Genomic DNA, 25,067 nt, shown 5'->3' with positions numbered 1-25,067 from the left:
GTGAGGCCGGAGCTGGGCGGGCGGCTCCGCTCGCCCCAGGCCGAGTAGCGGAAGGCCGAGCGAGCGGCTCTCCCTCGATGCGCTCGAAGCTCGCGCGGACCCCTGGCACCCCCGCCGCCACTTCCGGCGGCGCGTGAGGCTGGAGGGAGCGAGCGGGACGGGCGCCGCGGCGGCCGGCGGAGGGGAAGGGTTGGCCGCGGCCGCCGTGCCCCTCCCCCGCCGAACAGGTACGGGGGCGGGGCTGCTCCTCCCCCACGCACCGGGGTCGCTTCCTGGGGAGCGTCACCTGGTAGTGGGGGGCCATGGCCACGACGGTGAGGATCGCGGGGGCCGGGGGCCGGGCCCGGAGCAGGAGGAGGCTGGCGCGGCCTGGCGGGGGGCTCGGCTGGCCCGAGGGGATGGGGGCCCTGGGGGCCCGTGGGCGGTGAGACGTGCCCTGCCCCGGGGGAGAGGCGAGGAATGGCGGCCTGCCGCGGTTCCGGGGTACGCTGCCCGGGGCAGGTGCTGGGGCAGAGCCACGTCTGGCCTGGCCTGGGGGTGCGGCGTGGGGTAGCGCCGGGCGGCTGGGCTGGCGGAGAGCTGGGCGCGGGCGGGTGGGCACGGAGGAGGCTTCAAGGGTCGTGCTGGTCCCTGTCCCCTTTCCCTCTTTTTTTTTGCCTCCGGGGCAGGAGCCAGGGACCACCAAGTAAAGGATCCGCTCGAGTTTCTCACCGGTGTATGTTTGTGTCCCTGTAACCGGGAGCATCCCTGTCAGGTGCCAGCAGCTGTCCTGCCACCAGGCGTTTGTGGAAGTGGTTCCAAAGGAAATGGCTCTTGGCCAGGGCCAGCGTGGAACTTGCCTTGCATGGCTTATGCGAGCAAATTTTCTGAGAGTACAGAGATGCTAGTTTCTGCCAAACTGATATTTTTAATGGATGTTCTTCAGGGTTAAATAAAAACACTAGCTCCTTTGTAATGATTTTGCTGTGTTTGGTACACGTCATTAACTTTTTGGAGGACAAAGAAATTTTGCTTTTCTAGTTACGTGTTCCTTTGCTTCTTTTTATTACTGTAAAATTACTTTATATACAATCACTGTATTATTTTACTTGTTAAGTTAAAGTCTTGCTCTGCATAGTTGTTGTTTTTTTCAAAGGGGAAGGAACAAAAAATCTCTGATTAAAGAATGTGGCGTATACATTTTTACACAGGAGTAAAAAAAAGGAGAGGAATATGCTATTTCACATCAGGACAGCTCTTAAGCCACTTGACTCTTCATAAATCAGATTTTTGCTGCGTGTTTATCCAGAAGGTTAATCAGTTGCTTGAGGTATTTTGGTGAAAGGAGGGTGAATAGCATTTTTGATACTTAGAGAAATAATTCTGAGAAGTCATGGTGGACTTCAGAAGAGTTCTGTCACTGTTGGTAATGAAATTACTTGGTGGATAGTGTTTCAAATGGATACATACATTTACAGTTTCTTCAGCTATTAAATAATGTTCCTTGAAGGATTTCTTGAACACAGTAACATTTTTTTTCCTTTAGAACACAATAGAGAAAAAACAATTACTATACATCATCTTCTTATGGATGGCCTTGGGTGTAACTAGAGCTATCAGTGTTGTTTCTTCTTACTTTGGTGGTAGACTCAGTAATCTGCAAGAAGTTAAATGTACAGATTGTAAAAACCAATGTTGTTCCTGAGGAAATATTTTGAATGTAAATGCCTGAAAGTCAGAAAAAAATGTGTTAATTGTGGTGTGGGTTAACACTTGCAGGCAGTTTAGCACTACGCATCTGTTTGCTCACTTTCCCCCCCCCATGCTCATATGGATGGAGGAAGAGGAAAAGGAGTAAACCCAAGAAAACTTATGGGTTGAGATAAAAATTGTTTAAGCAGTGGGGGAAAAGTGGAAGAAGACAAACAGAAAATAAAACCGGTGGTATGAAGTCAATCGCTTCTCCCACAGGTAGACTGATGGCCAGCCAGTTCTTGAGCAAAAGATGACTAACCTCCCTAAACCCCCTCCTCTTGCTTTTTATTGCTGAGCATGACGCTTTATAGCATGAAATATCGCAGGTTTGATCGGGTCATCTGTCTGGTTGTGCCCCCTCTTACCATCTTGCACACAGCCTATTCTGTTCACTGGGGCAGGGGGAGAAACAAAAAAGGCCTTGATGCTGTGCAGGCTCTGCTCAGCAATAGCTAAAACGTTACTGTGTTATCGGCATTGTTTTGGTCACGGATCTAAAACACAGCGCCATACAAGCTGCTATGAAGAAAATTAACTTCATCCCAGCCAGGCTCAGTAGATAAATATACTTGCTACAGTTTCTTCTTCCCTCTACTTCTCCCGATCCTAACATGGCTGTCACACAAATAATATCAAAATTAGTGGACAAAGTGGAAAATGTATGTACAAAACCATGCGTTACACAATTCACTCCATTTTGAAGTCCATGACAGTACATGGCTGTGTCTTGTGCTGGGCATATGTCATGTTACAGCTTAGGTGAAAAATAAGTCTCAGCTCTTGTTCCTGCTGAAAAGTGTGACGTTAACAAATGCTCTGTGCCTGTCAAGAGGAAGTGTACACTGGTCAGGAAACATTTGAGCAGGTACCCATGAAATTACACATTCAGCTAAGATGTCAGCAATGGGTAGATTTCTAATTACAGTGTCTTTCCTGTATGGTGATTTACTCCTTGGACTTGTACTTGGGAGTCCTAACTTTGCATGCAGTTCATCTGGGGAGAGTAGTCCTGGCGTAGTGACTAAGTAAGGATCACTGAGTATCTCGACAGGCACCTTTACTCTGCTTTCCCTAGTGGTACAATGCTATAAACACAGGATTAAAGGGGACTGCTCAGTCATCACACCCAATATTAAAAGCTCTACATAACTGCTTTCATAAACTTAATGTTAAAACTAGTTCAGTTATTCCTTCTTTCATTTTTAGGCTGCTCTAGAATATGGGTAGTCTGCGGATGAAAAGGTAGCATCTAGTAAAGTTTGTTCGTGGTCACTTCATGCCCATTTGCTCTCATTCTGCTGTCCTTAAAATTAGAATTATTTTTCCTCCTTAGTGGTAATACCTGTGATACTTTTATTGTAAGCAAGTCTATTTTCTTTTCAACGGGGTTTTGCCAGGCTAGACAAGTTACAGTTTCATCTTATTTCAGTTCATAACATGGGCAATCTGTTCCTCCATCCTCATAGCCTTTTTTGCAGTTCTTTGAATCTTTCTTTGAGAGTGATCAGAACTCTGTATGGTACTGTATGTGAAGGCTCACTAGTGCTTCATTGCATGACACTGGCACTTCTCTGTTTTTACTGAAAAGAGTCTACTTAAACTTTCTCTTTTTCCTTTTTTTTTTTATGGTTACCTCATTTTGGGATTATCTAACAGTCCACAAGGGTAAACTCACTACCTCTCACTTTTGTTTTTTCAACTGAAGAGCTCTGAATTTAAACACAAATAATAATTATAGTCCGTAAACTCCTATAATAGTCCCCAAGCTATTATTTCAGGACTTCAATAGGAACCTTGTTTGAACCTGATAGTATGTTTTATCAAAAAAGGAAACGTAACCACATTGCAAGTTTTATATGAATCCTTCATTTTTCAGCTAAACTTGACATTTTTTTATTGTATAATAAATTACCAATGTCCATGCAGATTACATTTGCTACGTTTATTGCATGATCAAACTTTTGTGTACTGGCACTTCTTCCATTTAAAAACAGTGGGAAAAGCACTTTTTGTACATGTGTGATGAAAAGTGTTTTTGAGCTGGGGAGAACAAACCAGGAAATAGTTGAGACAAACAATGTAATTACTGACTGCTTGCTGAACTAGATGCTGACCTACACTTAAAAATCGTGGGACAACTGACCAGTGTGTTTTATCTTGAGGGTGGGGGTGTGTGGGAAGACTGAAACATCATACTCTGCTGAGCTGGAGAAAAGAATTATTTGCCTCTCAATCTTTTAAGCTGCTAAATTCCTTCTCCAGGCTTCAGTGATCTAATTTTGTTTTCTATTACATGTGGAAATGGCTGTATGTGGTTAATATTAAAGGGATTGCCATACCATAGACCTCATCAGATAACTAATCTAATTTCTGAGACTGGCTACTTAATCTTCTTGTTTCCATCTTCTGTTCTTTTCCTCAGAAGTGTTTGAGAAATAGTAAATAAATGTGAGAATGAGGGGATAACTTCTTCCAGTTTGGTGCTTGTAACCAATCATAGGCTTGAATTCATAGTTTTTAGGAAGTCTTCCCATGCAGGGGACTAGTCTGGTATATTTCACTGTGGAAATGAAGTAGAGTAGACAGAACCACAGTGCTTCAGTACCGGATCTTTCATTGTGATTTGATCATAGAGATCACTTCTCACCCAAGCAGTCATTCCTGTGAGTACTGGCATAAAAGGGCTAGTTTGAGCTGTTGTGAAGCTCAAGCTGGTTTCATATAGCTGGTGTATTGGGCTTGGTTGGTTGGTTTGTTTTGTGGAGGGTAGGAGGAGTACTACCTCCCGCATGAAGCAAAAGTGCTTTCATAAAGTGCTGTTGGCCTCTTACGTTAACTGATCTTAACTTTGAACATCAGAAAAGATAAATAAAATTTGTAAATAAAAACACTCCAACAAAACTTTTAAATCTTTATATTTTCCATATATATAAAGAAATGCCACATTTCTTTACTGTTATTGTTGGAAGGCTGTGTGTTATGTCTTATCTGACTAGCATTTCTTTCAGCTTTCAGACAGAGGACCCACGGAAATAGAAGAGCAAAAAGAAGATAACACTAGCACCGAAGGCAGCGAGCTAGGAATCATGGATCTGAAATTCACTTCATCAAGAAAATACGTTTCCATCAGTGTACCTTCCAAAACTCAAACTATGTCTCCTCATATCAAATCAGTAGATGATGTTGTAGTTCTTGGCATGAATCTCAGCAAATTTAACAAACCTACTCAGTTTTTCATCTGTGTTTCTGGAGTTTTTATGTTTTATCTGATCTATGGATATTTACAGGTAAAGCCTATGAATTTGTGTCTTAGCCCAGTTTTCTTTTTCAATAGCGTAATATAGTATGTATTTTAATATGTATAGTCATTTAAAATAGGTACTGATTGCAAAGGCAAGCTTTCAGAATTCAAGAACAGTAATTGCATAATGTAAAATTCCATTTATGTGCCTGCAAGGTTTGCTTCAGTTGGACCTTCATAACCTCATCTTTTACTTCTGTGTGTAAGACATACCTTTCAATATTATTTTGAATATGTATTTTTTAAATGTGATTTCATAGTCTATTGAAAACAACCAAATTGTAGAACCATACAGACTGACATGTGAGTCTTCATTGGTGTTGAAACCTTTAGATCTCCTTGAGTTCATGAGTGCCGTACAGTCTGTTGTGCTCTCTGCTCTCCCTTCAGGACAAAGCTGAAATGTGAACGATGTTGGTTGTTAAGCAGAAGCATAATTCTTATGCTGTTTTCGTTAAGACTTTTCTCTTCCTGCTAACTTTTTCCCTTTTATCTTGAGCAGCTACATTTCTGTTCCTTTTCTAAATATTTTTTTAAGTTCAGTGAGTCTTCTCCATAAAGCAGTGACTTTAAAAAGCTGGTAATTAAAAGTCACCATGTTTTCAATGCAGTTTTCAAAAACAGCTGAGAAGTTTTTTAAAATAAAGTTCCAAAGAGTTAGACAGTTACCAGTAATTGAAAGCCGAGTCTCAAAAAGGAAAGTATTAGGTAGCCTTTTGTTTCCATAACTGACGCATCTACATAATTCTTTATACAGTGCATGTATTTTTTCATAACAAATTGCTCTGATTTTAAATGTTCCTACAGACTGCAAATTTATAAGCTCATAAGTGCTATTTAATGTAGGTGCTCAAAACATTAGGTATGCCTTCCTATGAGATGAAAACTACCAGTAAATATATCTGTAAGAGAAACTTTGTATTTGATTTATTGTGAGCTATTTATACATTCCGGATAAAAACAGTCTACTGAAGTAAATTAACTGAAAAGCAGACAGGAGGACATATAATTTGAGATAAATAATGGATCAAATGTATTCCCCAGATCAATCAATCCATAATTTCAGTGGATTTACACCAGCAGTAAATTTTCTCTTTGCATTTTGGAGAACCTAAATTGTCTTTTAAAATACTTTGCAAGTTATGTATGGCAAGTAAATTCTCATTAATAACCATCAGCTGCGAAGGCTAGATTTGCATGTACGTGAAGGAAAAAAAAAATTGTTAGTTTTGTTTTGATGTAATATTTTGGTGTATGTATGTGATCTTCGTGGGTTTTTGTTTTTATAGGAATTGATATTTTCAGTGGAAGGTTTTAAACCTTTTGGTTGGTACCTCACTTTAGTGCAGTTTGGATTTTATTCCATTTTTGGACTAATAGAATTGCAGTTGATTCAGGACAAAAGAAGAAGGTATGTGTTTTTCCAAGCATTTTACCCACTGTCCATCAAATTAGAAGCATTTGATATTTGTGGTAAATTTAACTTCTGTTGTTTGAATGTGAATACTGTGAGGCATTAGTAGCAGTTCCGTAGTTAAAATGATGTGAATTTACTGGACAATGATAGAAAATGTTTTGTAAGCACCTGCTTAGATTTCAGACCTGTAAGTAGTCTTGTTGACTCTACTGTCACTTTGTTCCACTTACAGAGCATATTCTGTCCTTGAGGTAGCTGATACAGACTGACTCATATATGTGTTGCTTGTGATTATCACTTTCAGAATAGGGCCAACTGCACTTCACATCACTTGAAGCCATCTGTCACTGAACACCTTTTCCTCAAACCCCACGGCACCTCCTCACCAAGAGGTTCCTCTAGCATGCTGTGCATCGTGGAGAGTGTCAAGAGGTCTGCTCTCTGTTTGCCATATGGCTGTGTAGATTTGCTTCAAAGGATGTGCTTAGTTTTTGCATTTTTCATTTAAGATAGCACTCGTAACACCCTGCCACAAAATTATTCTGGGTTTTCACTGCAGCTGACCCAGGAGATTCTTGCTGTCTTGAATTGTGTGGATATGGGATAGTTTGATCTGACACAGTGCAGCCTTTCTATGGCTTCCTGCGCAACTACAGCCTCTGAAAACTGTATATTGAGGCCCTCTGAAAGCTTGGATAGAGGCTGTCATGCTCTACATATATTTTAAAATTTCTTTAAAGTATTATAGCCTAGCTGAGCATAACTGGTTTTCCTTACCTGTAGTCAGCCTTAGCTGATTTTGCATATACTGATTTTAGGTAATAGAATTCTTCTATAGCCAAACAATATAATTTTAATTTATTTTTTTTTCTTTTAAACACTCACAATTTAGTATTTCAAGTTATCTGACTTTTTGAGATGCATCAGATGATATTGCTTAGTTACCTTTTGAGTGTTCCGTAACTGGTATTTAGGTTTTGAATACCAAGTAGTTACTAACGCTTACAGAGCATGACCCCTGTAAGTAAGCTATGTTGGAAACGTAGATCTTAAACACATTTTACATTTTATTTTCTATAACTTAGGCATCTTCTTGTAGAAGATTTAAAAATCCTAATTTTTATGCTGAAATCTCTTTCTTAAATTGTAATTTTTTCTTGCATTCCTCGCAGAATGCCTACATCATATAATGAGTTATGGATAAGACAGCGTTACAGCAAGACATCTCCTTATGTTGCTTAATGTGACTCTGATTATGCATGAAAAAATAGCTGAACATATGCACAATAACTGTAAAAAAATCACAGAGTGAGCACAGTGATTGCTAAAAATTACTGTTGTATCATCTGTTGTCAGGTGATAATTTCATCAAATTGCAAACAGTACATCTGTAAATGTTCAGCAAGCCTCTCCGTTCATGATATCTGAATCACTTCTTTCTTAGTTCTGTTGAGTTTTATAAAACGATGGTACTTTTTTTCAACTTTCCTTATTCTAAAAATGTCAATGTTCATGTGAAAGCTTCACCAAAAAAATTGACACAGTGACCATGACAGGACTAACATTCAGAATATCTTGGTATACCAACATTCTGTATTTCCTTTGATAAGTTACCTGAAACCTTGTCTCGATTTTCCTGTAAATAATATAACTTCTTAGAAGGAGGTTAAAGAATTACTGTTTGAATGCTTCATGAGTCATTAAGTTTTTATTGTCTTGTATTCAAATGCTGTATATTAGCAGTAATTAAAATAAATTAAATTTGAAATCAGTGATTTATGTGCGTTTTTAAATTTTTGTTACAGAATGAAATTCAGTGAGAAAGATAGTGTTGTATTAAAAACATATTCCTTTATCTAAATTTTCCATGCTAAATCTCCTCTGTATGAGTCTGTAATACCAAGATTCATGTGCTTATATTTTGCAGAATTCCTGGCAAAACCTACATGATAATAGCATTTTTAACAGTGGGAACTATGGGTTTGTCCAATACCTCTTTAGGATATCTGAATTACCCTACTCAAGTCATCTTCAAGTGCTGTAAACTGATTCCAGTTATGATAGGCGGGGTTTTTATACAAGGTAAGTGTTAAACTTGCTATTAGATGACTTTTTTTTGCTCTTTCTTTGGGAGGCTGGCATGTATGGAATCCTGTACTTTGTTAAATTTCACTGAGGCTCTTGGAATGGAGAGGGGCAGGTTGCATTTTCCTGTGGAGGAAAAATGTGTATTTCTGAAGCATCTTCTCAGAAAATGTACAAATACAATTATACCAACAGAAAATGTGGGGAAAAAAGTTTCACAGGTCACTTGCAAAACTTAATTTTAGTGGATGCTTTCTTAATTTTTATGTAATATGATGTTGTTTTCTAAACCTAATCACGTCACAAATAAAGTATTTCCAGTATTGAAATAGAAAACTTGAAATGGGAAAGAAAATATCCAGCCACGATTTGTGAAGAAATCCCCTACTCGTCTTGTTTGAAAAGCTTGATTCCTAAATTCCTAATTAAAATTTCTAAATTTTGCTAGAACATGTAATCAGAAGTACACCTGACTTTACATGTCTTTGGCTAGTCCAAAAGTCATAGTTCATATTCCAAGAACAGAAAAAGGGATCTGGAGTAGCACAGATAAAGTCTGTAGTTATGTGAATAAACGTATGTCAGTATTTCTGGATTTAGAAGACTCATGTATGTGATAAAAGTTTCTATGTGTTCAATACACAAGGATTGATTAAGTAAGTAAATCTCTGCATGAGCAAGCGTTACAGAACAGAATCTAGAATTGTATATTTCTCTCTGTGTAGTTAATTCTGGCCTAGTTGCAATAGGAAGCTGAACTTTCAGAGGAGGATACAAGTTTACATATGCACATGCACACACACTGTTTACCTTGTATCAGGAGTCATTCTGTATAGTTTTAATGTAGAGCAACTAGTATTCCCTTAAAGCTTCATGAAACTTTATATTGTGTTGTATTCTCAGAAGCTGTGATTTTATTCTCTTTTTATTATTGCTTTAAAAAATTTCAGTTAACATTTTCACTTCAGTTAAGTTACCATGGAAGCTTATATTGAAAGTGTAGCATCTGGGAAAGGAACATGTTATTTCAAACCATATATACTAACTCCTGCCTTTCCATTTCCCAATTTTCTTTCTTTTTGCACCCCCTCCTTTACATCCTGTTTCTCCCAAACTAAAAGATGATGTAGCGTTCTGAAAGTACGCAAATCATCTGTTAGTGTTCAGGAATTACTTCCCTCTGATCAGTAAAGGCAGCCAAAATGTCTTGCCTGAGGGAAAAATTGTAAGAAAACATCTAAGCTGTCCTGAAGTTGTTGAGATGGTGCTTTGTCAGGGACAATGTGCTTTATGTCAGTAGGAGTAAAACTAAAATTGACCACAAGAATCAGATACTGTCTGTTAAGGTCCTCCTCCATCTAGCAACTGCTGTTGTAGAAGAAACAAATTCCAGTCATGAAAGGCCAGGGCATTAAGTCTTCTGCTTAAGTAAAAGAATGACACTGGAACATTTTTTCCTTTTGCTTCTAGTGTGCTAAACAGGATAAATGTGAAATTCTGAGAGTGTTAACAGCCCATTCATGTTGGTTTTATTGCTTTTTAGGAAAACGTTATAATATTGCAGATGTGTCCGCTGCCCTGTGTATGAGTCTTGGGTTGATATGGTTTACTTTAGCTGACAGCACAGTTGCGCCAAACTTCAACTTGACAGGTAAAGATATATTACATTTTAGAGTTCAACAAAATACTTGGTTTTCCCAAGAACAGTTCCATAGAAGTTCAGAGAGTTCTTGGTGGAGTGCCTTCAGGTATCATATAGAAAATGCATGTTTCATTGCAGCTTTGCAGCAGCAGAACTCTGTCTGTGGCAGAAGAGGCCTTTATTTTAAGTGTTAGTTTGTAGGTTCTCAGAATTTCTGCATATTCCACGCTTTAGGTTGAAATCTCATGCTTGTTCTCAAGAAGTACTTTCTTCTCAGTAGATATGTTAAAATAAATACAATAAAATTCAGTTTGACCATTTTTAAACTTACAAACATCAGTTGTCTTTTCTAGTTTGAGTCTTAAGCTTTAATTCTTTTTCAATTTCAGAACCATTTATTTTATATTAATTGGAGGTCTCACTCAGATTCACTGTAGTTCTTAGCTGGAGTGCCTACGTTCTAACTTCAACTGTGTGAAATCAGAAGCAAAGAAAATATTTTAACCTGCTTGGGTTTGAAAACTTCCTGGAATTATTAATTATTTTCTCAAATGACAGGGGAGAAGAATTGGTTATCCATAAAATCCATATTACTTACTTGGCCAGTGTTTGGATTAATACTGAACCTTGAAAAACTTTCGAATATTCAACTTTTTGTGCATTCTTCTTATGAAATTCTGAGATGACTTGCAACGACCATTATGACAGACGTTCAGTGTGAAACCTTTGTTTCTTAATAGTGGAGGCACTGATTTGGATGTTTTGTTCCTAAAAATAATAATACGTTCTCAGTTTTAAGGAAAATACTTTTTGCCCTCACAATATAGTTAGTTCATCTAGTGTTAGTAATGATCAGTTTGTGATGTTGTCTAAACTGTATCTTTTTTGCCTTGCTCATAAATTAATTCTTATGCCTTTTAATGTAATTTTAGTGCTACTGATAGTGGAAGAAATTTTAAAAGCATGTGAATTATATAACCTGCTGTGCATTTAAGGTGTTTGTGTGGTGTAATTGGGTGGCTACTTGAAAAAAAATATAGAGTACAGCATGGTGCTGGTAAGCATGTAATTATATTTTAGTGTTTCTGATATATAGATATATGTTACCATTACAGCTGTTTTTGACTGTGTCCTCTAAATGCATTCACATCTTAATATATTCTTTTTGTAAAATTTGAATTGTTTTAAATATGTGCTATGATTTAATTCTGAAAAGGTTTGGAAATTGTGATTCTTCAACTGAATGAGATAAGGTAAAGTGCAGCAAATGTCCCAAAGTCCTGATGCCCTCAAAGATGTGCAAAGCACAAGATAAAAAACTTTAACCGTCTTCAGAGAATAAACAGGGTTGTATTTAATTATTAATCTATTTTGAACACTTCAAATAAGTTTGTATATATTGAAACTTAGAGCACTAACATTTGGAGGAACTTAGTTCTGTGGAAATAGAATATAGAGTTAGAATTCGAAAGTCTGGACCTCCCCTTAGGAACATGATTCAAAATTCTCACCTTCTGAGAAGGTTCTTTCTGTACTTCTCTGTTCCCTCTCGAGCTGTTTTGTTTTATTCCTATGTCACTTAATTTAACCAGAAGAAACTTATGATAAGCAGAAAGGTTGAGGTTTTCCATTTCTTGGGTGAATTATGGAAATAGATGCTCCTTTCCTTCAAGAAATATACTGGGGTTTGGTATTGCAGAAATGCAGAGCTGCCAAAGTTTAAAACTAATTATAAGAATTATTAAAAACTTTGTTCACTCTGCAAAATGACACAGTCTTTTGAATAATTACACTTTTCTTGAGGTAAATCATGGAATAAGAACTGAAAGCGGAGACGCAGAATTTAATTTTGTATCTTCACAGAGGATCTTCAAAGAAATAACAAAGTATTTAAGGATATTAAAATTTTCAGAAACAAAACAGCAAAACAAATGTTAAATTTAAGGATGTTTTCTAAAGTTGCAATTTTATGTTACTGCCTACTTACTGCCCTGTAAATTCCTGACTTTGTGCCAGTGATTCATGCACATTTATGTAGAACTGTTTCCACGCAAACTAGTATGATTCTAGCATGATTTCATAGAACTTAGACTAATTCATTAAGAACAAAGGTTTTTTTACATTTCACAGTACTAAGAGAGCAAAACCATGCTGTGAAGTTAAACAAAACATATAATCTCTTTGTTTTCTGATGCAAATACTAAAAATGGTGCATGAGCAGACATAAAATAATATCTGGATGAACAATTTCACAAGTTCTTTTCTCATCTCTCCCGTCTCTCTTCCCCTGTCCCTGGCTATTGAAATCTGACCTCCCAGCATTGCTGGGCCAAAACAGGAATCTGCACAGACTTTGTTTACACATGAAAGTCAGCCAAGAAATTGAAACTCTCTTCTGACAGAACAGGTATATATTTGTAACTAAGGAAGAGGTATATTTTTCAAGATGGAGTTGATGCTAAGAGCTCAAAGCATCTCATAGCGTTATCAGATTGGAGAGGCAGTGGTAGATAGCCTAAATAGCTGTGAATAATCCAAAAGAGAAACTAGAAGAGATGGGTGTGCAGAAGGAGACAGTATTGAAACATTGCTGCTGTGGGAACTTCTACTGTTCTGGCATTGCAGGTGTAAATGGAAATTAACTATTTTCAGGGAAGACACAGTAAAAATACCAATTGCATGCAAATTCTTCCACCCTAGACTGTTTGTACACTTGAAGTTTAGTCTTCTGCAGACTGGGGTGTTTAGTCCTTAGCTTCACTGTTAAGTGATACTACTTGGTTAGCTGCCTCTACTGTGTCTTACAATCTTACGTGTAGCAGCCTTCAAAAACCTGGAGTAATGGGCAAGTAAACTCCAAACAACTCGCTGGTCCTAACACATTGGTGTGATGGGGATTGCAAGTGTGAGAATGTGTTATTGAGGAACGCTGGTAGATCCAATATTTTAATGACTTCAAGTGTCACATTAATAGCGTAAAACATGATGTAATGTGGTGTTTCAATGAAGTCTGCTGGTGCAAGACCTCCAGGTTTAATTTTTTAGAACTAATTTAGAACCACTTCTTCCAATGATTTTTATTTCATGCTTGGCATACTACATAGCATTACCGGTCCCGTTTGTGGTTTTGCTGCTGCTGCTCGGCAGGTGCAGTGCTATCACAATGAGTGGAGTAATTCTTCTCTTCATGCTCCAAACTGTGTATGTATGTAATACTGACATTTGTCTTGTCCCTGCATTTCTCCTTTCCATGTGCACTTGCACTTCAGATTCCAGGTAACCTTTTCATCTCAATCCAGTCCTGAACTCATGTGTTTGCCCAGGGATATGCCTGGGCCATTAAGCACTGATGGAACAAGCATGATAGAGAAGACAGATGGAGACATATTCCGTCTGTGTCACTTTACAGAAGTGATCTGCAGTAAGGCTGTTGCTAAGCTGGAGGTGTTATAATACCTTTGGACCAGAACTGAATCTATGTAGTTAATATATCTATGTCTTTCACCATTTCCATTGACTCGTACCTTTTCCAGTGCCTGATAACTTTAAATAATGAAGGGTCTTTTTCTGTTGCTTCAATTGCGTAAGTCTAGCCTGGAAAAGGAAATGGTTCCCAAACTAAAAACACTGGTTTGGAAGTTCTCATATATCCAAAAATTTGCCAAGGAGATGCCACCTTAAACTTTATTGGTCTTAAAAATCTTTCAATTCTGAAAATCCTGGGAGCTGGGATTTTTTTCCTCTGTCAGGAGCTTATACTCCATTTGGTCCATCAGCATGTCTGTTTTGAGACCTCCGATAGTAAGAACACAATACCAAGAAAACATAACACTGCTTGTTTCTAGTCTTCCTCTCCTCATTCTCCCCTGACACTTAAAATGTTTTTAAGGAGCCAAGACTAGATCAGACAGTAAACATGATTGTGATGACTGTTACCGTCTGTGATGTTTTATACTTAGGAAAAGCGGTATTTTCAACCTGTGTGCTTCATTAAATACAACAGTTGCTGCAGTCATGAAAGAATCGAAGTTTGGAGGTTGGGAAATGAATTGTGACTGGCATGGATAAAGAGTCACTAATTTTTGTTATTGGAAAGCTGGTTACATTATTGACTGTGCAGAGACTTTGTTGTGAGCAAATATGGTAACCTAAACCCATGAATTTGTACCTGAACAGTAGGTTTTTTAAAATTAGTATTTCGGTAACGAAAGATTTCCACTGTGAATCCTTTATGTTTGTTTTACCATTTCATCTAACATTTCTACTTGCCTTTGTTGGGAAAAAATAATCTAGAATTAACTACTCAAAAGAGTATGTTCTCTGGTTATTTACCTTCATTACAAATACCAAAATAAATGTAATTGCCAGTCTTTCATTCTTGTTACTACAAAAACTACAGCTGCCTTCTTTATACCGGTGTCCCGATGCTCCTATCAAGTTTAGAGATACACAGTACTCAGGGGTTAACTGGTGGAGGGAGTGTGGGTGGACATCGCTTTATACTGGTATAATGCAATAATTTTGCTGACATTTAGAGTACGATACAGAGAGGGTTTTATTATTATTTTTCTATTCCTGAGATTTTTTTATTTTTTTCAGGGTAAGTACAGAGTGGTTTTCGACACTACTCTGCTGATAAATATTCTGAACAGGTTTTTGTTTGTTTGTTTCTTATATTAGGTGTGGTCCTAATATCCCTTGCCCTCTGCGCAGATGCAGTTATAGGAAATGTACAGGAAAAAGCTATGAAGTTGCACAATGGTTCTAATTCAGAAATGGTAAATACCAGATTTGCAATTTTAAAAGAACATGTTCCATCGTAGACAAGGCATACAATGACAAGACATGAAACTTCAGTCTGCTTTTCTCTTGCATATGTAAAGAAGAGCTCTTGCTGTGCTGCTCTTGGGGTTTTCTGTTTGTTTGGGGACTTCTGCTGTTTCTTTGGTTGGTTGGATTTTAACCTTTCAAGGGTGCTGTATTCTGTGTGCAACTTCACATGTATATTGCAGCTATAGAAACACTCATTTCTAGCAATAGTTTGTCTAGTCTGCAGGCCTGAAATCAATGGAGTGTTTTCTGTATGATTATGCACTTAATGTCTGAAAAATATATACTGTTCTGGTATAAATGAGAATGTGTTAGATGGAACACACTGGTTTTCTTATTTGCTAGACTTACAATTCAAGTGTGCTAGTATTTTAGAAGCAGCCTTTTTTGAAGGTTTTGAAGTCCATAAAACTCTTTCACAACGGATGAATGTGTGCTCTTGACTCGATGACATAATTTTGAAAAAGTCTTGGCTTTGTATTTTTTATATGTTATTTGGAATGCGGATTATCTGTTTCTATGGCCTGATAATTTTTTTCTTTTTAGACAAAACTTAAGTTTGAATTTGGCATCGTTTTCTCTAAATTCAAGTAAATACAAGAAAATATTTTATTATAATAGTCATTATTTGAATATGCCACATGTTAAAAAATATTGAAATTTATCATATTATGCATATTTTTTACATCTAACTACAAAATCTGCTTTCTCATGAGAATAGCTTCATAAATGGATAAAAAATTCATTAGAATGAGGCTTCATTTAAGACTGAAAGTAACGTAGGTTGTCTCAAGAAGTTTGAGCTGCCAGTTTCTGGGAAGTAGAAAAATATGCCTGTAAAGTGTTGTTGTATGTTTTTATTTTTGTACTCCTCCTTAATATTCGCTGTTGAGTGCTGCTGGAGGCAGAGATTTTGGCTACATGGACCTCATCTGACCCAGTGCAGCATTCTATAGCTATAATCTCTGAAATCCAAAACAAAATACAATTTCTTAACTGTTTTCTTGCCCACTTTGCATCTTGGTAACATTCATCTGGCAGCTGTTAACTGCCTTACCTACAAAGCTCCTGTTATCTCCAGAACTTTGCTTTTTATTCTGCGCTAGTCCGATAAATGTTGGTCTTCATATTGCATACTCATACTACTTGTAGAGAATCAGTGTGTGATTAAGGATATTAAGATTTTGTTTGTTTGAGGCCTAGAGATTACACTCCAGGATTTTATCTGGAGAATTTAGTGCAGAAGTACAAGCAGAATTTCAGAAATCATTCTTCTGAGACTGAAGACTGTGGGTAAAAACTTAAGAGGTCCTCTGAAGCAGAGATGATGTTTAATGAACAATGACCTGGAAGTGAATAGTAAAGGAACCTGTCATCCACAGGATCTCTGTTTCATTGCCGAATTTGGAACTTGCCCTGGATTAAGCAGTTGCGAAAAGAGAAAAGATGTCTTGCAGCTGAAATAGTAACCTGCTCTGGAAGGTTATACCTAATTTTGCCTTGTGTGTGATTCTAAGGAGGTGACTTACATCACACTGCCTAACTGGGAAGTAGCAATGTGATGCTCAGTCCTGGTTGTGGAAAGTGAGGTTTTTGGGTAGTTTGGGAGAAAAGCAGGATGGCAAATGAAGAACTAGAGACTAACTTGTGTGTGTATAAACACTGCAAAATAAGAACTCTGAAGATCAGGTCATTGTTCTTTAAGAGTTTGAAAGCAGTTCTGCTCTTGAAATGTGTAGTCATCCTCCTTTATTTTTATTTTTATTTTATTTATTTTATTTTAATTTATATTTTTATAATTTTTTTTAGTTTAAAAAACACTTTAGATAAGTGTTCTGTTGTCTCATGGCATTGTTAATTGTTATTACATGATTTTTTTGCAAATAATTGAGATTGTATAACAAGAAAACGATGAAATTTGTCACAAGAAGTAGGCCTGTAATTGACACTGAGTTTTGAAAGTAGATCAGCGTGTTCTAGCTAGTAATGTGTAGATACAGTAGCTCTGTTCACTGTCTCCCTTTTTCACAAGAAAAGGCCACTAAATGTCCCCCAAACACCCGAATGCCTCCCACTGCATGGGAGGGTGTACAGTTGGGCAGTTCCAGCTCCGGTTGCTGCCCTTACATGGGAAAGGGTAGGGTGAAGACTCTTTTGTTGATGTATGAAGCTATGAATTATTTAAGGGTACAGACAAAATTAAGAGTTTACCTGATTGCTGAGTATAGTCTGAGTACTGAACTAGGCTAGAGCTGGTCATATTTGAAAATTTTGTATCCTATAGCCATAATGCAGGGGCGCCATGTGCATCAACAGAAGTGACACGTGACAGATGAAACTCATGTGACAATTCTGGCAGATTATGGTGATTATGTGCTACCCTTTGCACATTTAATGCAATATGGATCTTTACTATGCAGGATAAGTAGCAGAAAATGAAATATGTTGAACGTATTATTCAAACTATTAAATTATGTAGTTGTGTGTAGTTTTATTTAGGCTGTGAAATCCTGAATTTGAAGGATTTACCACAGTCAGCATTGACCTCAGGATATTATTAACTGACTAGCTTAGAAAACTTGTTTTTATGTAGTCGTGAGGAGGAAGAATGTCTTAAGATGACTTACTCACTTTTCACTGTACATCAGCTGTTACAGAAGTACTAGTAAAAATACCTTCAAACTCTGCAGATTCAGCTCTGAGAAGTTGAACGTTATTAATAGGACCAAGCATTTGAAAGCATTTAATTTTGTCCTTTTGTATAGTATCACCTGGTAACTATTTTCTCTTAAACTATTCTAGGTTTTGTATTCCTATTCAATAGGGTTTGTGTATATTTTATTTGGATTAACATGCACTAGTGGATTAAGCCCTGCAGTAACATTTTGCTCAAAGGTAGGTGTAAAGATTTCCTTTTTTCTATGAAGAACCTCATTGGAAAACTTTGCTCTGTATGGTTTAGAAAATCTCACTACTTCTCTAAAGTTATGTTTTCATCATGTAAACTGGTTAACTTGTATAATTCATACATTAAGCAAGTTGTTACAGTCCTTGATGTATAAGATACGGTAATGTTTTAAAAAACAACAAAATCACAGGACCAGTCTTATGAGCTTATAATTGCATTATTATTTTTCCATTATTTAACTAAAATTAAATAAAGATCTTTGCATGAATGCATTGTTGAACAGCTTATTATTGCTCAAGCAGTTGATTAAAGTCTGTAGTTTATGTCATTTTGCAATACCTCAGGGTTTGTTTTACATTTTCCTAACAGGCTTTTTTTGTTGTTGTCGTTGCAGCATCCAGTTCAGACTTACGGTTATGCATTCCTTTTCTCCCTGACTGGGTATTTTGGCATATCCTTTGTTCTAGCTTTGATTAAAATCTTTGGTGCCCTTCTGGCTGTGACAGGTATGAACAAATTATATCTTTACTGCTTTTGGTTTAAAAACACAAAGTAGTCATATTCTATTATTTAAGATAGAGCTTTTGAGAATTGTTCTTACTCTGGCTTTTTTTCTGTTCTTTGTGCTGACTCATTATGGTTTGTGTAGCATGAATCTTCACTACTACTATGTGTCTGAGAGCTTCCTGGTTCTTTCTTTTCCACTGTTTCAACCTTGAAGAGCCTGTTAAGTAATCTTGTGCATATAGCCTGTGCTATATTTTAGTGCAGAAAGAACACCGTTCAAAACAGAGGAGTGCAATGGAAATGTATAGCAAGGTGTAATGAAAAGACAGCTATTATTTGAAGCATGGAAGAAAAAGTAAGGGTATTCCAGTAAGGCATAGTAGGCAGTGTCATAGTCTCTAAGCACAGAATTTCCAGAGATCCTACAATTGGTATTGCTAGAAAAACTATAAAGAACTCCCCCGAAGCTCCTGAATGTCCATACACTTTCAGTGGAATGCTGCTCTAGCCGTGTTAAATGTACACTCCAGACTCAGTTCAGAAAGAACTCAAGTGAAACAAATTCTGACACTGTGATAGTCTCATCAGTTCTTTTTACTAAACTGAAGGGAGTAAAGGGTGTGTATTAGTTTTGGAAGTCATGGTTTGAACTAAACAAGCTTCTGGTGAGCTGTGTAACAGCTGCTGTATTATCTCTAAATTGCAACTTGTGTATTCACAGGACAGACACAAGCCTATTCTTAAGAACAGAAGTAGACTGTCAAGGCTTTCAGATCTTCTTCTAGGCTTCTAATGTAATTGTCCCACAAAAAATGGAAGCATTTGTATTTTCTGTTAAATGCTTAGAGTACAGCATATGAAAATCAGAAGAAACAAATGTAAAGAACACTGATCAGTAATAGGTTGAAAAGATTTGGGCTGCTCATTGGTGTGTCTGCTAGCCACATGTGACTGTGGAACAATGTAAGTCCCTAAAGTATGTCAGAAGTTACTGGAATCCTCTCCAGGCTAAGAAAGAGTCTGTTTCTGTGATAGTTCACGCACAAATGAAAGTTTGGGTGATAAGGTGTTCTCCCCTAATAATACAATAATTACCTAGCAATAAATGCAAGTCAGACCTATCTGCACTGACATGTTCCAGGTGTGTGTCCAGATGGATGAGGAAAAAGGAGGATGTGAAGCAAGAAGCAGTCACAACCATTATAGATTTTTAACCTCTATAGATATTCAGACTTGACTCTTATCACATATACAACTGGACATACCCTTTATGTTGAGTACTCAGCGGTCTGGGAAAATCACATGGAGAGACTGAAATCCTAATAGCTGAGGTTGGCTCTCCATGAATGAGGAAGCCACTGAGCACAGTGAGTCTCAACACTGCACTGAGCAGTGGTGCTTGGTCTTTAGTAGTGCATTGGCCGATGTGTGCCTTAGAAACAAAGAAAAATACTAAAACAAAATATATTCTGTGTGGAAGGAGAACCGTATGGCTTCAGAGAAGGAAGTGTGTTCAGAGCCTATAGATACTTTACCTGCCTAAGATCCTTAACGGAAGAAGCGGTATAGAATCTGATTAAATCAAAGGTATCAATAGTAAGACAGATGCAACAGAAATTGCAACTCAGAAATTATTTTGGCTTGCCTCTGTATTTGTTAGACCGTGGCCTATTTTAGCATGCGGCATTACCCGAGTGTGGCAAAGCTGGCTACAGCCAATTGACAGAACTGTGTTACAGCTGAATGCTTTTCACCTGTATTATTATGAGTTTGTAAAACAGTCAAGTAACTCAACTGTATACATATCACAATATCCTCAACTGCAGGAATAAGAGGAAATGACCCTGCCATTCATTTTAACAGCAGTTAATTTAATGTTTAACATTTTTTATGTATCTAACAACACTAAAGGAGAAGTCTGACACTTGGTCATTTTTCATCATCTTCCTGTACACCTGTTTTCAGGCTCTCCCTAAAATTATTATTGTTCACTATATGCAGCTGCTATAGAACGTAAAATTGTTTGTAGAAAATTGCTGCTTCTAAACTTAAAATGTAACTTGAGTGTATTTTCAAGAATCAGTCATTGCCTGTTTAGCTGCTTCTATAATTTCTATAGTCTTTACAGTAGCCTATCGAGAACAGTTACAGCAGGCTCATTCCTTCCTGAGGTTACCTTTTTTAAACTACAAATATTAGTCACAAGGACCAGAGGGGGAAGGTGTAGCTAGATGCAACTTTCCTCTCTTCCCTCTACCCTTAAAAGCTGCTCACTTCATCTCCAGCAGTGGAGAGGAGGATATAGACGGTCGTTTTCCGACCTGAGGATTGGATTGCTTGCTCTGCTTTCCTATTAATTATTTCCTCTATAGTGCTTCTGTTTCATGTTTGTTTTTAACAAAATTCAGTATGCCCCCTGACTGGAAATTGGCCCAGACGAGAGGGTTGGTTCATGCATTAAAATAGCTCTTTAGAAAGAAAAAAGAAGTCTTGCTGTGCTAAAAAATGTTTAAAAATGCTGTGGAATGGCAAACCCTTCCCAGATTTTCTTATGCCTGACCTTGACAGTCCTAACACTTGAGCCCTTTCTGTCTTGCCTGTAGCAATGTGAAAATGTTTATTGTGCTTTGGAAGAACGCTACATTCATTACTGTCCCTCCCACCCCCCATCCACCCTCCCCCTTCTTGGGGGGGACCGGGGTGAATGAGTTTAATGAAAATTGTATTTCTATTAGCAGAATGAGAAATTGTCAGACTTAATTGGGGAAAAAGAAGAAAAGGCACTTAATTTAGAAGGAAATGGTTACATAAATATTTTAATTAATAACTGATTTGAAAGGACAGAAATAATTGTAATTAGAAAAACTGAAGTAATTTAACCATTTTTTAAATTATTCATCTGTAAACTGTTTTCTAATTAAAACTCAATTTTCTTTTTCATTCTCATTTAATTTTTCATGTAATAGAAAATCATTTTATTTGATACACATAAATTTCTTAAAATGTAAAGAAAATTGTTACCAAAAAGTTGAGGATGGGGCAGGTAAAGCAATGGTGGAGGCTGTTTCTTCCACTGAAAAACATGCTTTTAAGTAAAAATTTGTTGGGGGGGGGAGGGTTGGGGAGAATGAAACTTGCTTTAGGAGCCGTAACAGCATGAAAATACATCAGTGGTCCTTGGTTCCTGTTGTCAGTATGTTACAGGAAAACTAATGTGGATGTAGTTATACAAGTAAGGCTTTCCAGTATTGTATAGTAAAAAATACTTTGTGGTAAGCAAAATAATTTTTGTTGCTATAAAAACGTAGGGTTATTTAGGTACAGACAATTGTACAATTAAGTGAGAAGCCTGCACTATTGTGTAGAATAACACCTTCTCAGACCCTTAACCTCCATAGCTAAACTTGTGTGCCTGGCTACATTGTTATTTTTATTTTTATTTTTTAATTTTCTATAACTTTTACTCATTTATTGATTTTTGGTTTAGTGATAAACTTTATAGATTTCCCAATACACAATTTGCTAGCAACCCCGTGTTCTTGTTCATAGCAGATAGCATTGAAATTGCTCAAATAACTGTTGGAGCTACAGTTAATTTGAGAGTAACCCAAACAGATTGTTTACTTCCATTTTGGTAACAGGATTGTGTTCTCACCTCTTCTTACTACCTTGATTCCTCCTAGTGATATCACATACAGAAGAAGGTCTCTTAATGGTTTTGATGGAAACTTCCTAATGCAGTCGTTGAAGTCAGATGTTCTTGGTCTCTTCGGTTTCTGACCAAAATTGTATTTCTCTGCACTGTTAGGTAAATTTTCAGTAACTTCAAAAGAATGACAAAGGTGATGGTCCCATTCCACTTTAAAGCCCAAAACACCACTGAACTGTGTGTAACAACATGAGGTGGAAATGGCAAGAGATTTGGTGTATCCAAACAGTGATACCACTTTTTTCTGCTTTAACAGATTAGTTTATGCCATCAGCTACATGCAGCAATTGTTTGTTGCTCTCAGATATTGTGAACTGATTAGCATGGAGTTATTAAATAGCAAGTCTGGAAGTTTCTCTGCTGCAGATATTTTGACTGGAGCTGATAGTACTGACACAGTGTACTTGTTTCAAACAATGTTTGTTTCTAGCACAATTTTGCACTGGACTGATAGTGCATCTGCGGGCTGTGTTTGCACCAAGGATGGTCATTGGTTTAGCCAGATAATTAATCATGGAATGAGGTTATCTACTAATATTGAAGCCTGTATTACAATCTTTTGCTGTAACTGAATTCTTAAAGAAGTAAATATTTGTTTTCCTCTGCAGTAACAACAGGAAGAAAAGCAATGACCATTGTGCTTTCCTTTTTGTTCTTTGCAAAGCCATTCACATTACAGTAAGTATTTATAGTTTTAAATTTTTTTTATATCTTTTCTAAAAAAAAGGTCATATTCCTGATCATGGAAATATAGTAACAATAATTAATCATATTCAGGCTTTAATGCTTTTCATTTCATATCTTCTACAAATGCTGGCAATCTGTTGTAAATATTGCAGGCTTGTTGATGCTAATCATGCCAGAGAAAATAGTTTCCATTTTTCTAAAGGTCTGGAAGACAGGCTGTTCTGTGTGTTGGTGGGTTTTGGGGTGTTTTTAATGAAAATCTTACATAATATCTAGTGTGTGTGATAATAAATTGTTTGGGTACTTTCTCTGTGGAAGATTTGGCTAACGGAAGGCATTTTCTCCACAACGGTATTGTTTCCCCTTTTATGAGCTCAGGTTTAAGTTTTTAGCTAGCCCTTTTAAATAACTGCAAGCTTCTATTATCCTGATACATTCAACTGCAAGATTTTTTAGTTTGATTTTCTTCCCTTTTATTAATTTCAAGGAAGAGCTTACATTGATAAATGCAGCTGAGTAGCTACATAGATCCTAATTGCTGCTAGTTTGAAACAAAATAACGTTCAGTTAAATTGCTATGTATACATTTATCTGAGATTTAAGAATAAAACTTACAGGCAAATGCCCAAATGGATTTTATTCCAGCTAAAAATCTTGAGGCTTAAGTTAATGGAGAGCTGAAACGAAAAGGAGCTTACATTGGGAAGTGTGGATGTAAGGCACTGAGTGAGAACACATTTTGGAGCAGTAATTGAGAGTATAGCTCTCATAACCTTAGGAAGGAAAAACAGTAAAACCCCTCAGGACTGCTTTATTCATGTGAGAAAGAGCAGCTACTGTTCTGTTATTATTCAACTATAAATGCACCTTAATAAGCTCTCCAGCCAGGATGAGAAAAGGAATGGTGGAAGGCTAGTAAAGATAAAGATTCATGCAAATTCTTTCTGAGTCGCTAATTTATGTTGGGGAATTTTTTCTTAAAACTCTTCTTTCCTTAATATAGGGGCTTTATTTTTTTTAATCCACAAATACCGGTATGTAATCACTACAGATAAAAGGCTAATGATATTTTTTTTTCCCCCCCTCCTCTCCTTCCTCTTTAGGTATGTGTGGTCAGGCTTACTGGTTGTCCTTGGTATATTTCTTAATGTTTACAGTAAGAATATGGATAAAATCAAACTGCCTTCACTGCATGGTCTTTGGAAAAAAAGTGTGGAAGAAAGAAAAACAAGGACGTTGTCACAAACTGTATAGACAGTGGTTTATGCCTTGTCTGGACCATGACTTACTATTTTATTGGAACAGTCTTCAACTGATTCACTTTCCAAAGGAAACGTTATTAAAACCAAAGGAGCTGAAGGCATATTGTCTGCTTGCAGTTTGCTACAAATGCAAGTTTTTTTGAGCCCTCTCTTCAGAGCACTTGAAGTCGTCGTGAACGGTGTTGCAGGCCACTGTCAGATGGCCCTACCAGGCAATGAAGGACAGCAGCTCCTGGCAAACTGCTGAGAAGCTGCACTCCAAGTGGGACACACTAGAAGACTAATTTGGGCATTTTAATAATATGGCCCATATGGCTGATCTGAGAATAGTGGTTCTTTGTTAATTGTTTAGGCGGGGTAATTTAAATGTAATACTGTATTAACATTTAATGGAACCTAATCAGCAACTGGTTGACCAAATTGTGCTTTTAAAGGTGGAGGGTTTAGAATATGGTATGTTGTCACTCTTTTTAAATAAAAGTGTTGGGTTTTTTTTTAATTTATTGATTAGATCATCACAGAACTTGGTATTTATTGTGATAATTGTTTTGGGGTTTTTTTTATGGAAATCTCACAGTGTTACTCTTTTTGATTTGTGCTTGCAAGTAACAAAAAAGTGATTTGAGTTTTTGCAGTCAACACCCATTTTACAAAGGAGGAATGGGCTTTGAGGCCTGAACAGGGTGAGAACACAAAATGAAAAAGTCATGACTGAAACAGTGGTGTAATACACACTGTTATTTGCTTATTCTGTGGTGAAACACAGAATTTTTAGTGGCCTGTGGTCCTCCGTATCATAGTGGTGTAAAGAGACATGGAAGTCCTCTAAATTCATATCATAAAATCAAAGCTCTTCAATCTTTTCAATATTGGAGTAAAGAATGACAGCATCTGCTGATGTATTTGGTATATGTATTGTGTCAGTCTTTGTGTGGTCCTGTGATGAACTGAAGAGGATTAGAGTACAGATTACAATTTTCTTTAT

The 25,067-nt window shown here is 37.2% G+C and overlaps 1 protein-coding gene across 2 annotated transcripts; it reads left to right on the top strand.

The window, feature by feature from the left end:
- The first annotated feature begins 73 nt into the window (after window positions 1–73).
- On the top strand, window positions 74–24,579 carry SLC35B3 (solute carrier family 35 member B3). Of its 2 annotated transcripts, XM_080380731.1 has the most exons (10): window positions 74–227; window positions 4,743–5,021; window positions 6,757–6,884; window positions 8,380–8,534; window positions 10,081–10,188; window positions 14,860–14,957; window positions 17,812–17,904; window positions 18,312–18,423; window positions 22,742–22,811; window positions 23,924–24,579. In XM_080380731.1, the coding sequence occupies exons 2-10, from the start codon at window positions 4,821–4,823 to the stop codon at window positions 24,072–24,074; spliced, it is 1,116 nt and encodes a 371-aa protein (XP_080236857.1). In that variant the 5' UTR covers window positions 74–227; window positions 4,743–4,820; the 3' UTR covers window positions 24,075–24,579. The 2 variants fall into 2 exon arrangements, with proteins under 2 accessions (XP_080236857.1, XP_080236856.1); XM_080380730.1 differs by lacking the exons at window positions 74–227; window positions 6,757–6,884 and adding an exon at window positions 6,325–6,446.
- Window positions 24,580–25,067: the final 488 nt, after the last annotated feature.

Source organism: Falco punctatus, assembly GCF_963210335.1.
Source record: "Falco punctatus genome assembly, chromosome: 3".
NCBI lineage: Eukaryota > Metazoa > Chordata > Aves > Falconiformes > Falconidae > Falco > Falco punctatus.
The sequence above is the reverse complement of the archived record's forward strand: the minus strand, read 5'-3'. Positions and strand labels throughout refer to the sequence as shown.

What these genes read in the sequence shown, in the direction of transcription:
- SLC35B3 (XM_080380731.1), top strand. Translation starts at nt 4,821, where the DNA reads ATGGATCTGAAATTCACTTCATCAAGAAAATACGTTTCCATCAGTGTA. An exon ending in TGATCTATGGATATTTACAG is followed by an intron (nt 5,022 to 6,756) that starts GTAAAGCCTATG and finishes TATCACTTTCAG; the next exon opens with AATAGGGCCAACTGCACTTC. An exon ending in TGCCCTTCTGGCTGTGACAG is followed by an intron (nt 18,424 to 22,741) that starts GTATGAACAAAT and finishes TTTCCTCTGCAG; the next exon opens with TAACAACAGGAAGAAAAGCA.